The sequence below is a fragment of the Nesoenas mayeri genome, assembly GCF_963082525.1.
Source record: "Nesoenas mayeri genome assembly, chromosome: 29".
NCBI classification, from domain to species: domain Eukaryota; kingdom Metazoa; phylum Chordata; class Aves; order Columbiformes; family Columbidae; genus Nesoenas; species Nesoenas mayeri.
The window spans coordinates 863487-886739 of record NC_137561.1 but is presented as its reverse complement, the minus strand read 5'-3'; the positions used below and the strand labels follow the sequence as shown (position 1 = coordinate 886739).

General features: G+C 51.2%; 2 protein-coding genes across 2 annotated transcripts; one reads left to right on the top strand and one right to left on the bottom strand.

Moving 5' to 3' along the window:
* Positions 1 to 6858: 6858 nt before the first annotated feature.
* Positions 6859 to 7794, bottom strand: LOC308050590 (olfactory receptor 14A16-like; the record flags this gene model as incomplete). Its single annotated transcript, XM_080360752.1, has 1 exon — positions 6859 to 7794. The coding sequence occupies one exon, from the start codon at positions 7792 to 7794 to the stop codon at positions 6859 to 6861; it is 936 nt and encodes a 311-aa protein (XP_080216878.1).
* An 8914-nt stretch (positions 7795 to 16708) lies between these two features.
* LOC308050688 (olfactory receptor 14J1-like) lies at positions 16709 to 18301 on the top strand (the record flags this gene model as incomplete). Its single annotated transcript, XM_080360839.1, has 2 exons — positions 16709 to 16733; positions 16892 to 18301. The coding sequence occupies 2 exons, from the start codon at positions 16709 to 16711 to the stop codon at positions 17782 to 17784; spliced, it is 918 nt and encodes a 305-aa protein (XP_080216965.1). The 3' UTR covers positions 17785 to 18301.
* Positions 18302 to 23253: the final 4952 nt, after the last annotated feature.

Sequence of the window (23253 nt, the reverse complement as noted above, 5' to 3'; positions counted from 1 at the left end):
GTGGGTGTTGTGTCCTTAGACTGCAGTGAAGCCTTTGACACCGTGTCCCACAGCATCTCCTGGAGAAGCGGCAGCTCGTGGCCTGGATGGTGTATGTGCCATGGAGGGATGGACCAAAAGAATTGTGGTGAACAGAGGCAAATCCAGTTGGCATCCGGTCACAAGTGCTGTCCCCAGGGCTCAGTATTTGACTCAGTTCTATTTAAGCTTTATCAATGATGTGGATGAGGGGATCGAGTGCACCCTCATTAAGTTTGCAGGTGACACCAAGTTGGGTGGGAGTGTTGATTTGCTGGAGGGTGGGAAGGCCATGCAGAGGGACCTGGACCCGCTGGATCATTGGGCTGAGCCCATTTGTATGAGGTTTGACCAACAAGTGCCAGGTTCTGCACTTGGGTGACCACAGCCCCAGGCTCAGGGAAGAGTGGCTGGAAAATTGCCTGGTGGAAAGGGATCAGGGGGTGTTGATCGACAGCAGCTGAACATGAGCCTGTGTGTGCCCAGATGGCCAAAAGGGCCACCAGCATCCTGGCTTGTATCAGGAATGGTGTGGCCACCAGGAGCAGCGTGATTGTGCCACTGTTCTCAGCGCTGATGAGGTCGCATCTTGAATCCTGTGTTCAGGTTTGTGGTTCCTCATCATAAGAAGGACATTGAGGCACTAGAGAGAGTGCAGAGGAGGCGAGGAAGCTGCTCAGTGCCTGGAGCACAAGTGTGATGAGGAGCAGCTGAGGGAACAGGCGATGATGGGGCAGGACCCACCTGTGCTGTAGGTGACCATCTAAACCAACATCCCAGCCAGGGAACCAGCCAACACCTCAGTGTGACTCGCTCTGGGCAACGTGTGAGGAGTCCTGGGCAGGGCAGGTTCAGAGGGCATGGGGCGCTGTGCAAGACACAACGTGATCTTGGCTTCATGCCTGCAGGCCCATCAGATGTCAGTTGATGTCAATGACAATTAAAATAAGAGGAACTGAAGACAAAGATCCAAAGCAGAGGCAAGTGTCAACATACTTTTTTTTTTGTTTCTTTGGTGTGGTGTCTTTTCTTTGAAAAGGAAAGAGTTTTCCACAGCTGGGGATGGATTTAGGACACAAATGTCTTCAGCTCCAGGGACACAAACACCTGGTGCCAGTGGAGATGCCCCGGGAACCCCTGCCCAGGCTCCACCTGCACTGCACGGTGCTCTGGTCTCCCCAGGTCCTGTGTGAGAGATGCCAATCCCAGGCCAGCACCTCAGGTACACTGGGCCCTAAAATGGCCCTGGCTGTTTATGGTGAGACAGCTGATGACTGATGTACTAAGGGTAGGAGAAGAAATACTGGTATTCCCCTGTACTTCTATTACCAACACTCTATTATTTCATCTCCCTCGTCATTCAGGAGTTCCCACCTCTCCTGATTAAATGTCCCTGTCCAAGGACAACTTTCCAGCACTGTCTGGATGTTTGCCCTTCCCAGTGCTCTCAGGTTTCTCCTCCACTTGCTCTTTGGTCATTCAGTGGCCTCTCAACTGTCTGGTTTCTGCTTTGAGCTTCAGGGAGTTACAAATTTGCCCCGTGCTTCAGAGCTCTAATTGACATGGCAGTCAACACGTTCATTGTGTTTATTTCTATCCTCTCCTGTCTCTCTGTCTAAAGCAGTTCTTGTGCGGGTGTCCCTTGTGGATGCTGGACCTCACCAGATCCACTTATACACACAGCTGAGGAAAGTGTTTTGCTGTTGATTGAACTGTGCAGTGTTTGCACAGGAGAGCAGGTGGAGCTGGTGCACAGGAGCTGCAGCATCTCCTGCAGAGCTCAGTGGAGAAGTCTGATGGAGGAAAAGTGATGCAATCTCTGGTGGCCAATGAGGGAAGCGGCAGACTGGGGGTGGGGGTGAGGAGCCAGGTTGTCCATACAGTGTCCAGCCTCAAGGACTGTTCTCCTGCCTGTCCAGATGTCTCCAGGAGACCCTCGGGATCAATGTCCAGTGTAGAATGCTGCTGTCACTTCTTCCATACACTGAAAAAATGAGAGAAAATACCCTGGAAAGAAATAACCCTCCCTTCTAAAATCTTCTTTGAAACCTTCATCAGCAAGTGTCCCATTGAAACCTCTACAGTTAGTTCTACAAGTCTAGAAGGTTTAAAGAAAATTACAGAAAGAAACATTGCTCATTAGGGCTTTCTGTGTTTTAATGAGCCCCATGGTGTATTTGGTGCTGAGTCCATGAACCTCAGATACCAAGCACAGACTGAAGAATCTGCTCAAGAAGTCCAAGGCAGAAGCAAACTCCAAAGTACCTTGAAGCATTAATGAGCCCCACTGAGGGCTGTTACTGACAAAGCCTCCCAGGGACTCGTTAGAGCAGATAATTGGAGGCAGTGATTGCATCAGGCACAGGCAAAGTGCAGCAGCTCTGATGCTGAGAAAGCCCTTGGTTTGTCTGATGAAGGACAATGGCCAAGCCTTGAGCCCCTGCCCCTGGAAGGGAGATCCTGTCCCTCACGTGTGGCTCAGGGCTCTTCCTGGGGCTGTGGGGAGTGCGATGCCCAGTGCAGGACAATGGTGTGACACTCCCTGGGGGTGCAAGGAGGCAATGGGGTGCCATGGCCATGACAACCATGTGTCTCCTCTTAGGCCTCGCTGGCAGGGACATCAGCCAGAGCCAAGGGGACAAAGACCTTGGCTCTTGCAGGGACATCCAGCCTTGCCAGCGCCCTTTGCCATCTCCACCATGGTCCATCCTGCACTGTCCCAGGCCTGTGGCTGTTTCCCCACAGGCTGCAGACACCCCATGCGCTTCCCTGACTTGTTCCCACCCCAGTGTGTCCCCACCTGTGCTGCTGTCTCTCCATCCTCACCAGCTGTTCCTGGAAACACAAAGCCATGGCTGATCCAGAGTCCGTCTGAATGACCACAGCATTGTGCTCAGAATGGCATTTCTTTATCCTGAGCTCCACTCTGGACCTCCAGAGCTGCAGTTTCTGATGATTTTCCTTTCTTAAGCTGTTCCCTCTACTAAAAATACTAAAATAAAATAAAATAAAAGGCGTCATCTTGTAAAGTGATTTTCAAGATTTCTGAAGCTACTACTGCCCTTTCTTGTGATGGTTTTACCACAGCCACCAACTAAGACCATGAGAGCTGCTCGCATCCTGCTCCCAGTCCCCAGGTGGGATAAGGGAGAGAACTGAATGGGAAGGGAGAAACTTGTGGGTTTAGAGAAAAAATTAATAAGACAATAAAAATAATACACTACTACTAATAATATACTAAGATATACATAAAGTAAAATATATGACACTCAGTGGAATCCCCCACATAACTTTCATTGTGCTGAACAGGCAGCCCAAAAGAGGAGAGCACCCTGGTCCTGAACAGCTGATCCCAGCAAGAGAAAGTACAAGTGCAAAAGGCAGAGAGGCCCAAGGGCCAACTGAAAACCAGCAAAACATCATAAAACTGAACTAACACTGAACTCCCAATAGAATGGAACTTCTGAACAGAGCTAAGCAAAGTAGCCGGAAAACCAAAACTAATGGGCTGGAAAAGGCACCTCCAGCTTTATACTGAGCATGACGCTAATTGTAGAGAATAGCTTGTTGATTGACCTGGATGTCAATCAAGGTGGTGTTGTGTCTGTGCCCCCTCCTAAAAATTTGCACCTGCAACTGCACTCCAGAGAAGTCCTTGGTTTCACTGACAATAGTCAAGGTAAATTAAATAGAAATAGATAAATTAAATTAAGAAAATACGCTCAGTGCCATCCCCCGTGTAACTCCAGTCACATGGAGCAGCCAGTCCTGCAGAAGGGAGCACCTTGGTCCTGAACAGCCCATCCCAGCGAGAGAGAGCAAAAGGGCAACAGGCAGAAAGGCCCAAAGGCCAACGGCAAAATGGCAGAACGGCAAAAGGCCGAACTGACATCGAACTCCTGACAGGATGAAACTTCTGAATGAACTGACCAAACCAGCTGGAAAACCCAAAGTAACGGATGTAACAAGCCCAAAAGCCGGCTCCAGCTTTAGACTGAGCATGGCGCTAATCACAGGGAATATGTCATTTATCAGCCTGCATGTCAATCCAGGTGCTGTCCTGTCTCTGTCCCCTCCTGCCAATCTGCATCCACAGCTGGATGGCCAAAGAAGTCCTTGGTTTCCCTGACAACAGCTAAGATACCAGTGAGTTCTGACATTCCTTTCATAGCAAATGGCAAACACTGTAAAGCTGCTAAAAAAAAATGAACTCTATCCCAGGGAAGAAACAGCGTTACCTCATTATTCTCATAGTAAATGTAAATAAAAGACTGCACTGGCTGTGAAGGAGAGAGGTTCAAAATGCATGAAGAAAATTGACCCAATTTCAGTAAAACCAGCACGTTTCCTCAGGGTCCCCTGCACCAGGCTAAAGAAGTTTGGGTCTCTCAACATCTCCACACGTGACCCAGACTTTCTCTGGCCACACGACAGCTCCTCCCGTTCCTCCAGAATGGGGAACCTCACACTGGGACACACGGCTCCAGATGTGACCACACCAGTGCTGAGTCACGATGGGCAATAACTGCCCTTGTCTGAGTGGCCACGCTCCTCCCAGTGCAGCCCAATGTGCTCGTGGGCATGTTCCTGCTCAGCACCACTGAGAACTGGCTGAACATCCAGGCTCAGAGGGTTGTGACCAGTGGCACAAAGCCCAGCAGGAGGCACCATGAGGAGCACTGAAGGACACCATATCCCCACCCAACATCTCCTCCTACAGGTGTCTTTTGGGTCCCTGGAACCACCTCAGTGCCAAGGGGGAGAGCACGGCCTGTATGTGGTGGAGGAGATGGGGTCTGGAATGAGGGTCCAGGGGCAGTTTCTCCTGGTTGTTCATGCAGCAACAAGCTGGGCTGGATATTTGGAGAGAGGAACTCTTACTAAGGGCCTCCAATGGGCTTGGGGATGGTCTAGATGCATTCAAGGACCTTTACGTCCTTGTTGTAAATATATGTGGGGCCAGGAACTGCATATAGCTCTCAAGGTGAGGCCCCACTAATGCTGAATACAGCAGCATAGTCAGCTCTTTTGACCACATGGCCATGCTGTGTTTGATGCACCCCAGGATGGGGGTTACTGTCTTGACTGCTGGGGGACAGTGTTGCCTCCTGTTGACCCTGTGGCCAACCATCACGCCAGATCCCTTTCTGCAGGGCTGCTCTCCAGCCGCTCTCTCCCAATCTACACTTGCACTCAGTGTTACTCTATCCCAGGTGAACAATCCAACTCTTGGACTTGTTCAATTTCATGCCCAGTGCTGGGTCCTGCACTTGGGTCACAACAACCCCAGGCAGCACTACGGGCTCAGGGAAGAGCGGCTGGAAATCTGCCCAATGGAAAAGGCCCTGGGGGTGTTGATGCACAGTGACTGAACATGAGCCAGCATGCATCAGGAATAGTGTGGCCAGCAGGACCTGGCAAGTGATCATCCCTCTCTTCTTGGCACTGGTGAGGATGCACCTCACATCCTGTGTTCAGTTTTGGGCCCCTCACTACAAGAAAGACCTTGGGGTGCTGGAGTGAGTTCAGAGAAGGGCAACAAAGCTGGTGAGGGGTCTGGAGAACAAGTCAGATGGGGAGCAGTGGAGGTAACTGGGGCTGTTTAGCCTGGAGAAAAGAAGGCTGAGGGGAGACCTTATTGCTGTCTACAGCTACCTGAAAGGAGGTTGGAACATGGAGGCTGTTGGTCTGTTCTCCCATATGGCAATTGGAGAAGGAGAGGAAACAGCCTGAAGTGGCACTTGGGAAGGTTCAGTTTGGATATTAGGAAAAATTTCTTCATGGAAGAGTTTTCGAGGCATCGGGACAGGCTGCCCAAGGAGTGGTTGAGTGACCATCCCTGGAGGTGTTTAAAAGACATATAGATGAGGTTCTTAGGGACATGGTTTAGTGCCAGAGGTAGGTTAATAATTGGACTCAATGATCTTGAGAGTCTCTCCCAACTTAAATTATTATATGATCTCTTTGGGATGAGAAACGAGATGGGGCAGCTCACCCAGATGGAGTACTGGGATGGATGGATGGACAAATGGGTGGAGAGATAGATGGACTGGGACAGAGAGGGGGATCAGCCTATCAGCCTAAGGGCTGGGGCCAGCCATGGCATGATGGAAGCAAGGCCAGCCCCTCTTTGTCCCCTGCTCTGGTTTCCTCCTGTGCCAGCCCCTCTCATCAGCACACGACTCCTGGCCAGGAGCTCTTCATGCTGCTCCTGCTACCGCAGTGACAGAGCAGCCTGCCCTGAGCTGGGAAATGCAGAAACAGGGTTCTGTGGGTCATTCATTCCCCTGTTGAAGCACAGAGCACAGGGAGCAGGCTGTGGTGCCTGGAAACCACAGCGAGACAGTCCAAGGCAGATCACGGAAGGTCCTTCACCATCTCCAGGAACACTGGGCACCCACAGATGGACACTCAGACCAGCACCATGACGTAACATGGTGCCCCATGTCCTCCCCTGAGCCATGAAAAACACAAGCACAGCAGCATGGCCTTGTGGGGGAAATTTATTCAGGCTGACCACAGCCTTGGAAGAAGAGCCCAAGCCCCAAAGACTGAGACTGAGGAAATCCCCTTTTGTGGGGTGTTTCAAAAAGATGGCTGCAATTTCAGAAATACAGTGATTTCAAAATGGGTCCACACCTGTATTACAGAGATGTGACACAGGACACCAGCTGTACCAGGGCCCCAGAAACAAGTAGACAGGCCTCTGAGTCACTGCTCTGGAGAAGTGTCGTGGGTGAAGAAATTCCTTGACAAACATGGTTATCACAGATGAAATGCTCAATGCACAGGAGGTTCCTGAGATGAACTGGAAATCACTTCTGAAGAGACATGAGTAACTCATTGCTGCTGAAAGAAAAATGACTGAATCAGCTTCTTCAGTGCCACTTTCAGCTCCTGGTTCCTCATGCTGTAGATGAGGGGGTTCACTGCTGGAGGCACCACCGAGTACAAAACAGACACCACCAGGTCCAGGGATGGGGAGGAATTGGAAGGGGGCTTCAGGTAGGCAAACATGCCAGTGCTGATGAACAGGGAGATCACGGCCAGGTGAGGGAGGCAAGTAGAAAAGGCTTTGTGCCGTCCCTGCTCAGAGGGGATCCTCAGCACGGCCCTCAAGATCTGCACATACGACACCACAATGAACACAAAACATCCCTCAAAAAAAGAAGCGCTAAACATGATAACCTCAAGTTTCCTGAGGTAGCAATGTGAGCAGGAGAGCTTGAGAATCTGGGGGATTTCACAGAAAAACTGGCCCAGGACATTGCCTTTGCACAGGGACAGTGAAAATGTATTGGCCGTGTGCAGCAGAGCAGTGAGAAACCCAGTGGCCCAGGCAGCTGCTGCCATGTGGACACAAGCTCTGCTGCCCAGGAGGGTCCCGTAGTGCAGGGGTTTGCAGATGGCAACGTAGCGGTCATACGACATGATGGTGAGAAGATATAGCTCTGCTGAAACTAAAAAGGCAAACAGAAAGATCTGTGCAACACACCCTGCATAGGAAATGGCCCTGGTGTCCCACAGAGAGTTGGCCATGGATTTGGGGACAATGGTGGAGATGCAGCCCATGTCGAGGAGGGCGAGGTTGAGCAGGAAGAAGTACATGGGGGTGTGCAGGTGCTGGTCCCAGGCTATGGTGGTGATGATGAGGCCGTTGCCCAGGAGGGCAGCCAGGTAGATGCCCAGGAAGAGCCAGAAGTGCAAGAGCTGCAGCTCCCGAGTGTCTGTGAAGGGCAGGAGGAGGAACTGGGTGATGGAGCTGCTGTTGGACATTTGCTTTTCCTGAGCACGGGGCGCTGTCATGAGAAAAAATAAGACAGTGAGAATACAGGGCAGAGTTCTCTGACAAAAATCAAACCAACTCCCTTAGACCTTCGCCTGTCACACACAGACACTCTTGTGTTTTTCTAGGAGTACCTTTTTCAGCACTGTGGCTGCAGCCCTGCTTGGGGCTGGAAAATGTGCAACCAAGTGCAGGGCGTCTGCCCATGGGCGGTCGATAAGTCAGCCCAGCTCTGCAGAAGTGGGGCCAGGGAACGGTGGGGACTGTCCTGGTTCTGCTAACACAGAAGGGCTGTCAGCACTTGCTTTCCCAGTGATAGGGAACAGAGATGGTGAAGGCAGTTTAGGAGTTCCAGGCTTTTTACATAACCCCCATATTCACTGCAGAGTGTTGTTGGGTGTCAGAAACCCTCAGCATTTCTGCTGCACTCAGGGAGAACAGAGTGAGTCCTGCGAGACCAGAGGGTGCCTGTGGGTCAGTGCAGAGTGAGGGCAGCTGCTCTGTCCCTCTGTCCTGCTCCAGCTGCCCTGGGCTGGCACCTTTCTGAGATGGGGGCTGATCACACTCCCATGTTACCCTGAAAAGCCACCAGGCACTGCTGAGAGCAGAGGGACCCACCTCAGATCATGACAGGTCTCACCCTTTCCTAAGGTCTCAGCACCCAACGTTTAGCCCAGGACACACACAGCTCATTCCCCAGCTCACAGACTGCATTGCCCACAGCCCACAGGTGAGAGCAAAGCTGGGACACCTGTGCCCATGGACACACCTGCAGAAAAGGACCCACAAGATCAGGCTGTGACTCTGCAGCTGAAACTGCCATCCCCAGAGAGCCTGACAGCAAGAACAAGATCCCAACAGCAGTGACCCAGAGCAGGGGAGCAAGAAGGAAAATGCGGTGAGGGTGGGGGTGAGAGAGGCCAGGGCAGAGGCAGCCGGGCACTCAGACAGCGTCCCTCTTCCCCAGCTGTGCAGCCACCTCCCAGACACCAACAGTGCCGGGCAGCTGCTCTCAGCCCCTGTGCTCTGCAGAGGAACTGCAGCTCTGGCTGCACAGGAGCTGCTTCATGCCTTGGAGCCCCCGGCCCTGAGGGCAGAGGCTTTGCTGGGTGGGACAGGAGGCCAGGGGGCTGCTCACAGGAGGGATCTGACCTGCAGGGGATCATATTGAATTGTCTCTGTTCTCCCTCCCACAATATATCTGGATTAGATTTCCTCTCCTTCCCAGATTATATCCCTGCTACCTGGAGATTCTCCCCCTGGGAGGTGTTTCCCTGTCCATGTCTGTTCCCTGTCAGTGCTCACAGACCATCCCACCCTCTGTGCCCTCCCCCTGGCCCTACAGATCCTGCCTGTTCACAGGCACTGCCTGGGGGCATCTTCCTGTCTGCAGGCTGGAAAACAGGACAGGTCAGACTAAGGCTGCTGGGCCCAGCAAAGGGGACCCTGCTGTGCACAGGCAGAGGGGTGGGGAAGGGATGTCATGAGCCTTCTAGCAGATGTGCTGATCACTGAGAGTTGCAGTTCAGGAGTCTCAGTGACTTGTTTCAGCATGAGGGCTCATTTTTATTTTATCCTTTCCTGCACCCCCCACCCCTTGGGAGAGGAAACTAAAAAGACAGACTCAGCAAAGCTCCTTATCTGTCTGGTAATCCTTGCATTGATCATCTTGTTGAGGCATCCCCTTGGAAAAATCCTGGGTGTGATCTGGATATGTGGATGTGTGAGAAGCCCTGACCCACACAGCACCCTCTCCACAGCAGAAGGATCTTTCCTGCCCAATAGGGTTTGCTCCTTCCACCACAGCTTCTCCCCTCAGTGTTGCTGGGATCTCCCGGGCAGGCTGAGCACTGACCCTGGCAGGCGGCAGAGTCTCTGCCCAGCACAGCCCTGGGGTGCAGGGACCCTGCTCTGCAGGACAGCCCTGGGCACCCCTGCCTGCACATTGACATTTACACCCCACAGCCACCCTGGGGAGAACGCAGCATTCACGTCTTGTCACTGACAGTGCAGAAGGCAATCCCTGCTCTGCAGCACATCCTCCCCTCTGATCAGAGAACCTCTGAGAGCTCTACTTACATCTCTCGCAGGCTCTGCAATGTGACAGCTTTCTGAGATCCTACCAAGATTTGCAGATGCAATGCCCTGCAGCCACAGGCTTCATATCTGAGAAGATTTCATTTCCAGTGACCTCTCAGCATCCTCCCAGCCCAGACTGCGTTTCCCTCTCTGTGCCTGGCTCCTGTGCCCTCGGTGCTGCAGGCAGAGCCCTCAGCCCTGCTGCGTGTGCAGAGGAGCTGCTCCTGGGCAGAGCTGTCTCTCTGCAGCGCTGCCGCTGCCATGAGCTCCCTGTGTCCCAGGAGCCCAGCCCAGCTCAGCAGCACAGGAGCAGCCCATGATGTCCCTTTCTCTGTCCCCTCTGGGCTCCTCCAGGTGTCCCTGGGGCTCTAGAGGCACATCCTTTGAGACAACCTCAATTAATCAGTGATGTTGATTTTTCTCTCCTCTGAAGAGACACGTCATTGTGTTCTTTGTATTAAACAATGAATTAGTATGAGAAGCAACTTTTCTTGTCCCATCATTAGACAGGGCACCGGCAATATTACAGCAAAGCATCTAATAACTCCAAACAAGGGAGGAATATCTTCAGTTGAATAAATTCAGGTATTCAGGCATTTTTTTTCTGGTTTTATACTCCTAGGTCTAGAGAGACTTTAATCAGTCTTTGGACGTCATGTCTGTACTCTGCAGCAAAGCCTTTGCACACAAGGGCTCTTGGACACTTGGTACCAGGTTTCTTGTGGCAGGTCAGAGCTGGGCTGGTGCCACAGCTGGAGCGTTTCAGCCCAGATGTGAGGCCATGTCCTCATCCAGGGACCTGACTGGGGAGCTGGAGCTGTCAGTGCTGCAGACAGAGCTGTGACACGGATGGAATGAACTGCCAGGCAGGGTGGCAGCAGTGAGTTCATCTGGTCTCAAGGACAGCAGCCTCCAAGCACAGCAACAGTCCGGATCAGAACTAAGTCTGGACCTGTAAGGCAATTCAAGGCCCCATAAAGAGCTGTTACTACTGCAGGAACAGTTAAAGGAGAAACAAAGACACTGTACAGACACTGACGAATTTAATAAGAGGTGAGAATCCCTCTGTCCTCTCATTCTCCCTCTTCACCAGCAAGGTCTCCCAGGCCTCTGTGGCTGGAGGCAGAACAAGCAGCAGTGGATGGGGATCAAATCAGGGGTCACTGGAACTAACATAATCCTCTCCAGTCTATGGGACAGCAGGGGCAGCATCCCAGGAGCTGGGACAGCAGGACCATGTCACAGTGAGGCCACTATCCACCATCTTGGAAAGCTCATGGAGACTGGGGGGACTCCCTGAGCACTGGCAGCTCTCACACAGTGTGTGCACTTTTCAAAATAGCCAATGGGTGAGCAGGGGAACTAAGGGCTGTGCCCCAGACCATGTCCACTGGGACCCCATTTCTGGGTGTCTGGAAGAGAAGGTGACGTGGTTCGCCCAAGGCAGGTTGTGCCTGTCCATCCTCTTTGCTTTCTGTGAGGAAAGGACAGGGTTGTAGATGTGGGGAAAATATTGATGGTCTGTTACCTGGAAGTCAGCAAGGCATTCAGTGTCATCACCTGCAATATCCTTGTGTCCAAGGTAGGATATTATGGTGTGTGTTAGTGTGCAACTAGATGGCTAAAAAGCAATCTGGATGGTTGGGCTTGGAAAGGTGCTGTAGAAAGGGAGACACGGATGGAATAAACTGCCAGGCAGGGTGGCAGGAGTTAGTTCATCTGGTCCTCAAGGACAGTAGCAACAGTCCAGATCAAAACCCAGTCTAAACATGTAAAGAGATTTATGCAGGGTGCATTGTGCCTGTCCATCCTCTTTGCTTTCTGTGAGGACAGGACAGGATTGCTGGATGTGGGGACAATACTTGTGGTATTTTACTTGCAAGTCAGCAAGCCATCCATCATCATCCCCTGCAATATTCATGTGTCCAAGGCAGGATATTATGGTCTGCTTTGCTGTTCAAGTAAATGGCTATAAAGCAAGCTGGATCTTTGGGCTTAGAAGGACAGTAGGTAAAAGGAGAAACTTTCCAGTCCTGAGGACAGTCCAGCACTGGAAGCTGTTTCCCAGGAGTGCGCACTCACTCTGTCCCAGAAAGTGACCAAGATGTGTTTGGATAAAGCCCTGAGCAATCTGGTCTGACTCTGCTGTGAGCAGGAGGTCGGTCAAGACACCTCCTGAGCTCCCTTTGAGCCTGAATGACGCTGTCCTTCCTTCTTCTTCATGTTTTCCATTTAGGGACAGCTCTCAGGTTCTCCCTGAGCACAGGAATAATTCAGAGAAGGTCTAGGGCTGCATTACAAGTGCCCCCAAACAGCCCTAACCACAACTTTTGCATCCTTTTTCTGTTGCCCTGACCCAAAATCTTCTTTTTTGTTGTCCTAATGCCTTTCCAGAAAGAACTGCTCATCTTGTTAACCCTTTCAGAGCAGGTTGTTCAAGAGGTGTCAGCATCCATGTAGAGTCTGCACATCAGCCAGACACAAATCCATCATTACAGAAATGGAGACGAGGCTCTTGACCAGCTCCTTGCACCGAGCAATTGGCACAACTTGTCCGCTGAGATTCCAGGGAACATCTGAACTTTAGGAAAGCGAGAATTTTTAGTCCTCTCTGAGCATCCTGGTTCATCTCCTGACCCATGTGGTGCTTCAGGCTGTGAAGAGAATCAAAACCAACTTCTTGACTGTGGTAGTTCCATTTTACATGGTGCCAAATAGGGCAAATGAAGGGGGCTTATAACTCCAATCTCTGCTGCACAGTTGGGACTTCAGAGATTAGAAATATAGGGAATGATGTTGTGTCAGTGCACACCACATGAAGATTCTGGCTTCCTTTGTGCCTTTTCACTAAGCTGGGATCTGTTCCTTGGCTTTCTATGGCTACAAAGGAAACAACTCCCCTATGCCACCTGGCCCTCACACCAGAAAAAGAAAGGAGAAAATGTATGGAAGAGGGATGAACTGGGATAAATTCTGACCAACAGGGGTATTCTTTCAATAATAAAAAAGGTAGAAGTGAGAGAAAGCACTGTTCTAAGAAGTTCATACAGGAGGCCAACTACTGAAACACAATATGTGTTTTGAGAAGTGAGAACGACTGCTGGGAGCTTTAGTTCCTCACCATAACCAAGAATACTGAGTGTTATGTTGCTGTTATTAGTGATAGTACCACTATTCAAAAACATCCTTGAGAACGTCGCTGTCATCCCTTGGCTCCAAAGCTCAGCCTGCTCAGTGTTTGACAGGACTGCTTCAAACATCTGTGACCCAAGTCTTTTACCCAAGGAAGGGAAAAACTTCCAGTGCAGGCACCAAACCAGTGCCCAACCTGCCTGGAGAGCCAGGACCGTTGTGCCACACAAGAGCCACCCTGGACAGAAGCTACGGTTAGTGAGAATTGACATTATTTAAACTACAATCATAGAATCACAGTGTTATAGAATCATTTAGTTTGGAAAAGACACATAAGAACATGGAACTCCAACATAAGAACTCCACATAAGAACTCCAACAATAAACCATGTCCCAAAGTGCCACATCTCCACATCTTTTAAACACCTCCTGCAATAGAAGCTCCAATCCTGAGCTGACAGGACACCACTGGCTGCAGTTGGACATAAGATACTGGTCATGGCTGTGAGTTCAGCCCTGGCTGGCAGAATGTCTCACACCCTCACTGAGGAGGGCAGGGGGCTGGGAGATGGGAGCACGTTTCAGTTTCCAGATCCCAGCACAGAGCCCAAACCATCCTGCCCTTGGACTCTGGATCCCATTTCCTGAGATGCAAAGCTGGTGGGACTTCTGTGGATAATCATGTTAAAAGCATGAAAAGTCCTTCAGGTGTTTGTATAATTTGTCTAGGAATGTCAGTTTTTAAAGAAAAATAAAAGTTTAACATGCTTACATTTAAATATCTATAAAATAGTACTCTGCATCTGTGGCTGCCCCTCTGGCAATGACAATTAAATAGGTATTTGCACTATAAGGCTCCATACCCCATCCACAAGCACACATGTAAGTGGTTCAGATGAAGGGTGGTCTGGCAAACGTCACCCTTTGTGTCCCCAGGTGATGGACACTGCTCATGTGCCTCTGCAGAGAGTGGCAGGAGCTGGATCCCCTTCTCGGGACAGACTCCTTCCAGGAGAGACACAGACACAGGGGAACTCATCGGGGCTTTACGGCATTTCACTCAGCATCAGTTTTGACATATTGGGTGCTGTCCTGTGACTGCCCTTTCTGCACAAATGATCATACAAACACAACCATTTAGTGAGACATGGTCATAAAGGGCTGTTATGGACAAGAAATGTAACCATGAACTCTGGAGAGAGCGAGGAAGTTCATAATCAGCACCAGGAAGAACCAAGAAGCTCGAGGCCTCTTCTGAAGAGCAGGAGGCCTGAGCAGCCGTGATTGGCCATTGTAGGTGTGGGAGAGGGTCAGGGCATGTCAGGGAGAAGCAATGAGATGGCTGATGGCTTCAGTGAACCCTTCCAGCCATGTCTGAGCCCAGCAATGGAAAGCAGTTGATGTCTGCAGGTGGAGGAGGAACAGGAGGAAGATTTTCCTGGGAATACGGAAGGAAGAAAGGCCTCTCTTGGGCTAATCATGTATGGCAGTGCCATTTGCATGCTGTGGGCATGGCTGTGCCTGGGAGATGGGGAACGGCTGCTGCTGGAGTGGCTATGCTCAGTCATGGCCCATGAGCTGACCCTGCTCTGCTCCTCTCTTACACTGTCCGCACTTGGATGGTCCTCAGGAATCATCCATGAGCCTGGTGGATCCATGAGCCTCTTGGACTGATGGGTATGGATCCAAACAGAGGATTCGAGCAAGTTTGGGACTGGTACATTAAGGTGACTGGTGACCATTGCCAGGTGAATGAAAGAAGCAGGATGAGTATGAGGAGCTCACAGGCATTTCCAACTCCACAGAAAACCAGAGCCTTGCAGTTAAAGCAACAGCACTTGACATAAACACCACCCCCAAAACACAAAACACTCACACTGACCACAGGAAAAGCCTTGGAAAACACTGGAGAAAGATCTCCCAGGTCCCAGGGGTCAGGGCTCAGCCATTCTGGTGATGAACAAGCATCAAGGGCTGTCATGGCATCAGAGCCACCTCCACATGGCCCTCATCACCTGGAACCAGTTTCTCCTAGTCTTTCCTTCACCAGCCTCCAGGGACAGAGACCTGCTCTGGTTGTTTCCTTCTCAGCTGTGTCAGCGATGGCCCTTCATGGGGTCCAAACACCCTCAGAAACTTGGGGTTTGTTTCTGCCTTTCACTTCATTAGAGGTTTGTTCATTCTCTCAGTATCTGCAGTTCAGGATCATGGCAGCAGAGGGCTCACTGACATACAAAATGCTCCTACAAGCCAATGCTCTGTTCATCATCTTCCTAAAGGCTTCAAGTCCGATGTGGATGATTAGAGAGATTTCAGCAATAGCCAAACAGAGAGAATTTCCATAATAAATAGCAATAAAGCCACATTTCTTCTGTTTCCTTCCCTGTTCGCCCTTCCCTCCCTTTCCAGAACAGGTGGCATCAGCAGCCTCCAGTCCATATTGATGTGTTGCGTCTCCTGATAAAGACTGAATATGTCAGAAAACTGGGTACCTAAATCACCATATGAGTGAGGAGACAGGCCAGGACACCCCATGATGAGTCACACTTTTCTGGACCAAGAGGTGGATGTTCCTGGGAATCTCAGGTGCCACAGCACAGTGATACTTGTGTTCAGGAGCTGGTCAAGTGACCCATCTCCTGTTCTGTAATGGTGTCTGAGGGACTCTGCCGCCTGCCAGGGTCAGCGCTCAGCCTGCCCGGGAGATCCCATGGCAGCAGCTGTGGGGGGAAGGAGCGACCCCCGGCAAGGCAGGCAGGAAGCTTGTGGGGTTGAAGGGGGCTGTGTGGGTCAGGACTGCTCAGAGCTCCAGATCCCCCCACACACATGGCAGAGGGTCCTTCTGAACAAGGATATCAAGACAGAAACAGCTGCAAGGGAAGGAGTCTGTGCTTTCAGTTTTCCTCTCTTGGTCGTCTGGGTGTGCAGTGGAGATGGGGATTTATTTCTGTCTTTGGAGAAGACACTGAGACCCCAGGTCTCGTTAGGACGTGTCTGAGCTGCTCGTGAGCCCCTGCACACACAGAGCTGCCCCTGGGCAGTGCCAGGAGGCGTGAGCAGGACAGAGCTGAGCACACAGCGGGTGGGACGATGTCTGTGACACTGACAGGGAGCAGACCAGGGACAGACACACAGCTGCAGGCAGCACAGACATGGGCAGGGAGAGGGAGCTCCTACCAGATATGCCTACGGACGGGATTTAGGAACCCCTCTGTAATCCCTTTTAGTGCAGACACATTTCTCAGTGCAACCCCTGGTCTCCTCTCCTCCCCAGCAGACCCTCTGCCCCAAAGCCATGGGGTCCAGGTCATGAGTCTCCACCTCAGCAGTTGGACCTCCAGGTGAAGGTTTCCTGGAACGGGGTACTCAAAAAAGGTACTAAAAGTACTTGCTCTCCATTTTCATTATGTGAGTGGCAGCAGCCACTTCTCCCGGGTCAGGAGAAGGTTCCACAGCATGTCCGTCTGCCTTTCTGTCCTTGCTTTATTTTCTGGTAGCACTGCAGTGTCCTTCCCTGTTTCTCCACCTGTCCCTGGTGCTCTTGTCCTCTGGTGTTGGGGTGTGAGTGTGGGTCACTTTTTGTTCTGATACCAACACATGGGGTCTTGACCCATTGGTGTGTTCATGGAAACCAGATGCCCAAGCTGCATTGTAAACTGTGATGAACTGTTTTTTTCAGTTGGTAGAAACAGAATGAGCGGAAACATCCCTCCATCAGGTAGGGGGTTTTCCATGAGAAATAGCATGTTTATTTTCATCAGAGAAGTCTCCCCTAACAGGTAACTGTCTTTCCTCCTTGCACAGGTCCTCATGCCCACAGGCAGCCAATGTCCAACAGCAGCTCCATCACCCAGTTCCTCCTCCTGCCGTTCACAGACACACGGGAGCTGCAGCTCTTGCACTTCTGGCTCTTCCTGGGCATCTACCTGGCTGCCCTCCTGGACAACGGCCTCATCATCACCACCATAGCCTGGGACCAGCACCTCCACACCCCCATGTACTTCTTCCTGCTCAACCTCGCCATCCCCGACCTGGGCTCCATCTCTATCACTGTCCCTAAGTCCTTGGCTAACTCTTTGTGGGATACCAGGGTCATTTCCTACACAGGATGTGCTACACAACTCTTTGTGTTTGGCTTTTTAGCTTCAGCAGAGTTTTACCTTCTCACCATCATGTCATACGACCGCTACATTGCCATCTGCAAACCCCTGCACTACGGGACCCTCCTGGGCAGCAGAGCTTGTGTCCACATGGCAGCAGCTGCCTGGGCCACTGGGTTTCTCTATTCTCTGCTGCACACGGCCAATACATTTTCACTGCCCCTGTGCAAGGGCAATGCCCTGGGCCAGTTCTTCTGTGAAATCCTCCAGATCCTCAAGCTCTCCTGCTCACACTCCTACCTCAGGGAACTTGGGCTTCTCATGTTTAGTGCTTTTTTTTGGGGAGGATGTTTTGTGTTCATCGTGGTATCCTATGTGCAGATCTTGAGGGCTGTGCTGAGGATCCCCTCTGAGCAGGGATGGCACAAAGCCTTTTCCACCTGCCTCCCTCACCTGGCCGTGGTCTCTCTGTTCCTCAGCACTGCCATGTTTGCCTACTTGAAACCGTCATCCATTTCCTTCCCATCCCTGGACCTGTTGGTGTCTGTTCTGTACTCAGTGGTGCCTCCAGCAGTGAACCCCCTCATCTACAGCATGAGGAACAGGGAACTCAAGGAGTCTATAAGGAAAGTGATGACTGTTCTCTTTTCAAAAGCTGTCATGAAGTGACCTCCTGCTTCTGCATGTCACTCATAATGTAATGCATTACTAGTTCAACCTGAGTTTTGTAGCTTTTGTGTTTGTTTTATTTCTTTTTGTTTTCTTTTTTTGTTTTGTTTTGGTTTTTTTCTCTTCAGTATTTGCTTTTCTTGCTTTTATTAATGCTATCCACAAGCAAAATTATTTGTCTTCTTATGGCTGTGTCCATATCTACCTGTCTATTGTGTCCCATAGTCTTTGTGTAAATAAGGCGCTGTACTCTCTGTGTGTATAAATGAAATAAAGGACCCGGCACTGCCTTGTTTGCCCAGAATCCTCTCTCTGGGATCTCTGGGGCTGCAGGAACCATGTCTGTGTGCTGAGGGGGAGTGAGCAGGAGACACCCTGAGCTGGGTCTTCCTCCCATCCTGACCAGCATGAGCCTGCAGACTCACCCCATGGCCCTGGGCACCACAGCCCACTTGCTCTGCAGAGCAGCACTGCCAGCTCGCAGCTGTATGGAGCGTGGGAAGGGGGGCAGGAACAGCTGGCCAGGTCAGCATAGCTCAGCTCTCTTGGGAAAGGGCTCTGTGGGGAGACGGGATGTTCCAGGAGAAGAGTGGGGCACTATATGTGTGCAGGAAAGACATGGAAAGAGAAACCCTTTGCTGCAGGTGGCAGCTTGGGGCAGGTGGCCCTGGCACTGTGGCCGCAGGACCTTCCTGAGGATCCCCTAGGGCAAATGCCTCATGCTGTCCTGGGGAGCCAGTCTGGACCTGGGTCTGCGAGCTGCCTGTGCTGGAGACCCACTCAGCTTGCTGGCTGGATGAACATTCTCACTGTTCTTCATTCTCACTCGTCCCCACTGCTGTGGGACCAGTTCCAGTTCCAGTGTGGCTGCTCTGTCGGGCTGGGCTGGGGAGAGGGCAGCGGGTGGCACAATTCAGGAGGGGGTGGGAGGGCTGAACTGGCAAATGCCCCAGAGAAGAAAATACCAGTGAAGGGCTGAAGTGTGTGAGTGTGCAGGGCTGGCACACAGCAGGGTCCTCTCCCAGCCAGGCCTCCTGGGAGAGCCCTGAAGCACCAGCAGAGCAGGGGCTGCTGTGTGCCCATGTTCATGGGACAACCTGGGGAAACTGGCCCAGCACAGTCACCACAGACCAGCCCCTCAAAACCACCATTTCCAGCACTGGCCCTTCACCCCAGCTGAGAGAGGTTGTTCATCCCTCAACACAAGGACACTGAATCAGTACGTCAGAAGTAAATGTTTCCATTGTATGGATGAGATATGAGCACGCATATCACGGACATAAGATGAACCTGATTCAGTACAAACACCATGAGCTATTCCTGCAGGTTCCATGAAGACCCGAATGCAGCCCTAGGATGTGCTGCTTGAACTGAGGTCCCCATGTCCATTCCTCATGACGTGGGACATGAGGATGGCCATGCCTAAGGATCTGGAGCAGCTGGATCGTTGGGCTGAGGCCTATTGTCTGAGGCTTAACAAAGCCAAGTGCTGGGTCCTACACTTGGGTCACAACAACCCCAGGCAGCGCTAGAGGCTCAGGGAGGAGTGGCTGTAAAGGTGCCTGATGGAAAGGGACGTGCGAGTGTTGATCAATAGCTGACTGAATATGAGCCAGAATGTTTCCAGGTGGCCAAAGAGGCCACCAGCATCCTGGCGTGTATCAGGAATAGTGTGGCCAGCAGGTCTAGAGAAGTGACTGTGTCACTGTGTTCAGCACTGGTGAGGCCACACCTTGAATTCTGTGTTCAGTTTTGGGCCCCTCATCTCAAGAAGGACTTTGAGGTACTAGAGAGAGTGCAGAGGAGGCGACAAAGCTGCTGAGGGGCTGGAGCACAAGTGTGATGAGCAGCGGTTGAGGGAGCTGGGGCTATTCAGCCTGGAGAACAGGAGATTGAGGGGAGACCTTCTCACTATCTACAACTGCCTGACAGCAGGTTGCAATATGGCGAGTCTTGGTCTCTTCTCCCAAGTAGCAAGTGATAGGACAAGAGGAATTGGCCGCAATTTGCCCCAGGGGAGGTTTAGATTGGATATTAGGAAAAAAGTATTTCCTGGAAAGGGTTGTCAACATTGGAACAGGCTGCCCAGGGCAGTGGGGGAGTCACCAGCCCTGGAGGGGTTTAAAGGTGTTTAGACGAGGTTCTCAGGGACATGGTTTAGTGCGAGAGCTGGGCTGTGGTTGGACTCAATGATCCTAAGGCTCTCTTCCAATCACAGTATTCTATGGTTCTATGATTCTGCCTCAGATGAGAGTCCACAAAGCCAACTCAGTTATGGTCACCTGGCACAACCCTGACATTTGTGTGTGTGACTCCGGGAACAAACCCCACTGACCCAGTGAGATTCACCTCAGTTGCCCTGTGATTCTGGATTGTGTTTTCAAAATGACAGTGCAATCAAGGAGGTCCTGGCATCCGTCAGACCCATCTTCAAGAAAGGCAGGAAGGAGAATGGGGGGAATCACAGGCTGCTCAGCGTGTCTCTGTCCCTGGGAAGGTGATGGGACAAGTCCTCCTGCAGCCATCTGCAGGCACTTGGAGGACAAGAAAGAGACTTGTGAACCAAAATGGGCAGGGGAAAGAAAGGCATGTTGTGTGTATGAAATTGTGCCAGGCCTTGGACATGGTCTCCAGTGGTGTCCTTATATATGGATTGATGCTGTTTGGGCTGAAGAAGTGGATGCTTGGTGGGAAGTTCACTGAAACATCAAGCCCAAATATCATCTGCGATGCAGTGTCCTCTGTGCAGTTAGTGTGTCATCCCCCAGTGACCAGCACTTGGGCCAAAACTGCTGAAGGTCTTTATTCTCCCTTCTGTGCTGTGATGGAGATGATGCAAAGCTGAGCAAAGACCTTGAAGAACCTCACCTGGTCACCTGCTTTGGGAAGGAGAGTGAAGCAAGAAGATGTTCAGGGCTCTCTTCAAACCTGACTGACTCTATGATTGAACGAATCTTTCCCCTGGACACGTTTTTGAATAGAGAATATTTGCAGAAAAAAAAAAAAAAAAAAAAAAAAAAAAAAAAAAAAAAAAGAGGCAGAAGAGGAGATAAAATTGATGTCAACATAAAAACAACAGTTACTGCAAAGAAAGTATCTCCACTAAAACATTTAGAGGGAAATACATTTGTTTAAATTAATAAAAAAAGCATACTATTATCTGGTCAGGCCCTGGGCTATGGGGAGGGGGATGGATGGGTTCGGTGTTATGAGGTCAGCTGAGTCTCAGGCACTCATAATCCAGTCAGAATCCTGTGGCTGTGAAGGGACAGTGGAGTCAGTTCTGTGTCTGGAGGTGATAGCCCAGCAGCAGGGACATGGCTGGGAAAGAACCTCTGCCCAAGGGCCCACAGGTCTTACCCAGGAAGAGAGACGGGTTGTCATGTCCATCCCACCTGAGAACATGACGGGACATGGGCAGGGACATGGTCGTGTCTGTCAGAGAAGCTGAAAGGCCAGCAGCACTCATGGGATTTAGAAGATCATGGCGAGGTGACTTCTCTCTGGTCAGGTAAAAGACCACAAGAAGCCTAACGGGTTGGGTTCCCTGCATGAAGGGCAGTTTATGAGATGGTCGAGCTTTTCTTGATAGTGGGAAGAAGCAGGAAAGAGAAAAATGAAGTCTACTTGGAAGGTGAGGATTGGATATCAGGAGGAAGAAATGTCACTGGAAGGGCAGTGCTGTGGTGCAAGAGGTGACCCAGAGGGAGCTGGATCAGCCCATGGTTTGTGTTCCAAAGAGCAGCCGGTGAGGGTGCAGACACAGCAGTGAAGGTGCAGAGATGCTGGGTGAGAGCAGGTGGGAAGCGAGATGGGTGTCTGCAGCCTGCAGGGAAAGAGGGGCAGGGGCAGCACCGTGTGGAACAGCCTGTGGTGGAGATGGCAAAGGGCGCTGTAAGGCTGGAAGGGACCCACAGAAGCCAGGTCTGTGTCCCCTTGGCCAGGGCAGTTGTCTCTGCCACTGACCCCAGGAGCAGACATGTTGTCCTCATGGCACTGGGGCCTCGCTGCCTCCTTGCAGCCCCATGGGGAAGCTGGAAGTTGTTGTCCCAGTGTTGTCCTTCCCTGGGCCTTGCACACCCACATCCCACGGTCGCAGGAAGAGCCCTGAGCCGTGTGTGAGGGACAGGATCCCCCTTCCCATTGTCTGGAGCTCATGGCTCCTCCTTTCTGCTGCAGAAAGCAAACCAAGGGGTTTCTGAGCATCAGAGCTGAAGAAAAGACTCAAAGGAGACCTCATGGTGGCTACAGCTTCCTCATAAGGGGACAAGGAGAGGAAGGTACTGATCTCTTCTCTCTGATGACCAATGACAGTCCCCGAGGGAATGGAAGAAGGGTGCGCAAGGGGAGGTTCAGGTTGGACATGAGGAAAAGGTTCTTCCCCCAGAGGTGCTGGACACTGAACAGGCTCCCCAGGGAGGTGTCACGGCCCCAACCTGACAGTGTTCAAGAAGAGACTGGACAACGTCCTCAGACACACGAGGTGACCTGTGGGGTGTCCTGTGTAGGGACAGGAGTTGGACTCCATGATCCTTTGGATCCTTCCAACTCAGAACATTCCATGATTCTATGAAACACTAGGTCAAAAGTCCATGTTTTCATTGTCCAGATGAGATGTAAACACACACATCATGTGCATGTCCAGTGTGTGCATGTGGTGAGATGAACCCAAGGGAGCACAAATGCCATCAGCTGTTCCTTGGGGTGCCATAAAGGTCAGTGGGACAGAGATGGTGTTCAGGGGTCTCTTCCAACCTGTGTTATTGTAGGATTCCATGAATCTTTTCCTTGGAGATATAAAATGCCCCAGAGTAAATACAGCAGCTCTTCTGAGGAACGTTTCTCCACTCAAACCTTGATAGGGAATCTATCAGATATATTTGATGAAAGCAGCTCAGTTTGATCTGCTCACACACTGGACCACAAGGAGGGTGATGGTGGGTACGATGCTCTCTCTGAACAGGCCCAGAGGACCTGTTTGCTGTGTCCCAGAAACTCGCCTGGAAGGTCGGGATATGGAGAAGAGGTTTGGTCTGGGAAGGGACAGACAGGGGCTGGTGGAACTGGCTGGTGTGACCGTGAGACGTCTCTCCAACACCTCAGAAAAGTCCTGGCTCTCAGGGAGGCTGCATGGTCCTCTGAGAAAGAAAATAGCAAACATGACTTATCATGGAATCATAGAACAATTGTGGTTGGAAGAGACCCTCAAGATCTTCGAGTCCAACCATAACCTAAATCTGGCACTAAACCGTGTCCCTAAGAGCCCCATCTGTCTGTGTTTTGAACACTTTCAGGGATGGGGACTCCACAACCTCACTGGGCAGTCTGCTCCATTGCTTCAAAACCCTTTCTCTGAAGAATTTCTTCCTAATATCCAATCTAAACGTCCCCATGTGCAACTTGAGGCCATTTCCTCTTGTCCTATGACTTGCTACTTGGGAGAAGAGACCAACTCCCTCCGTGATAAAA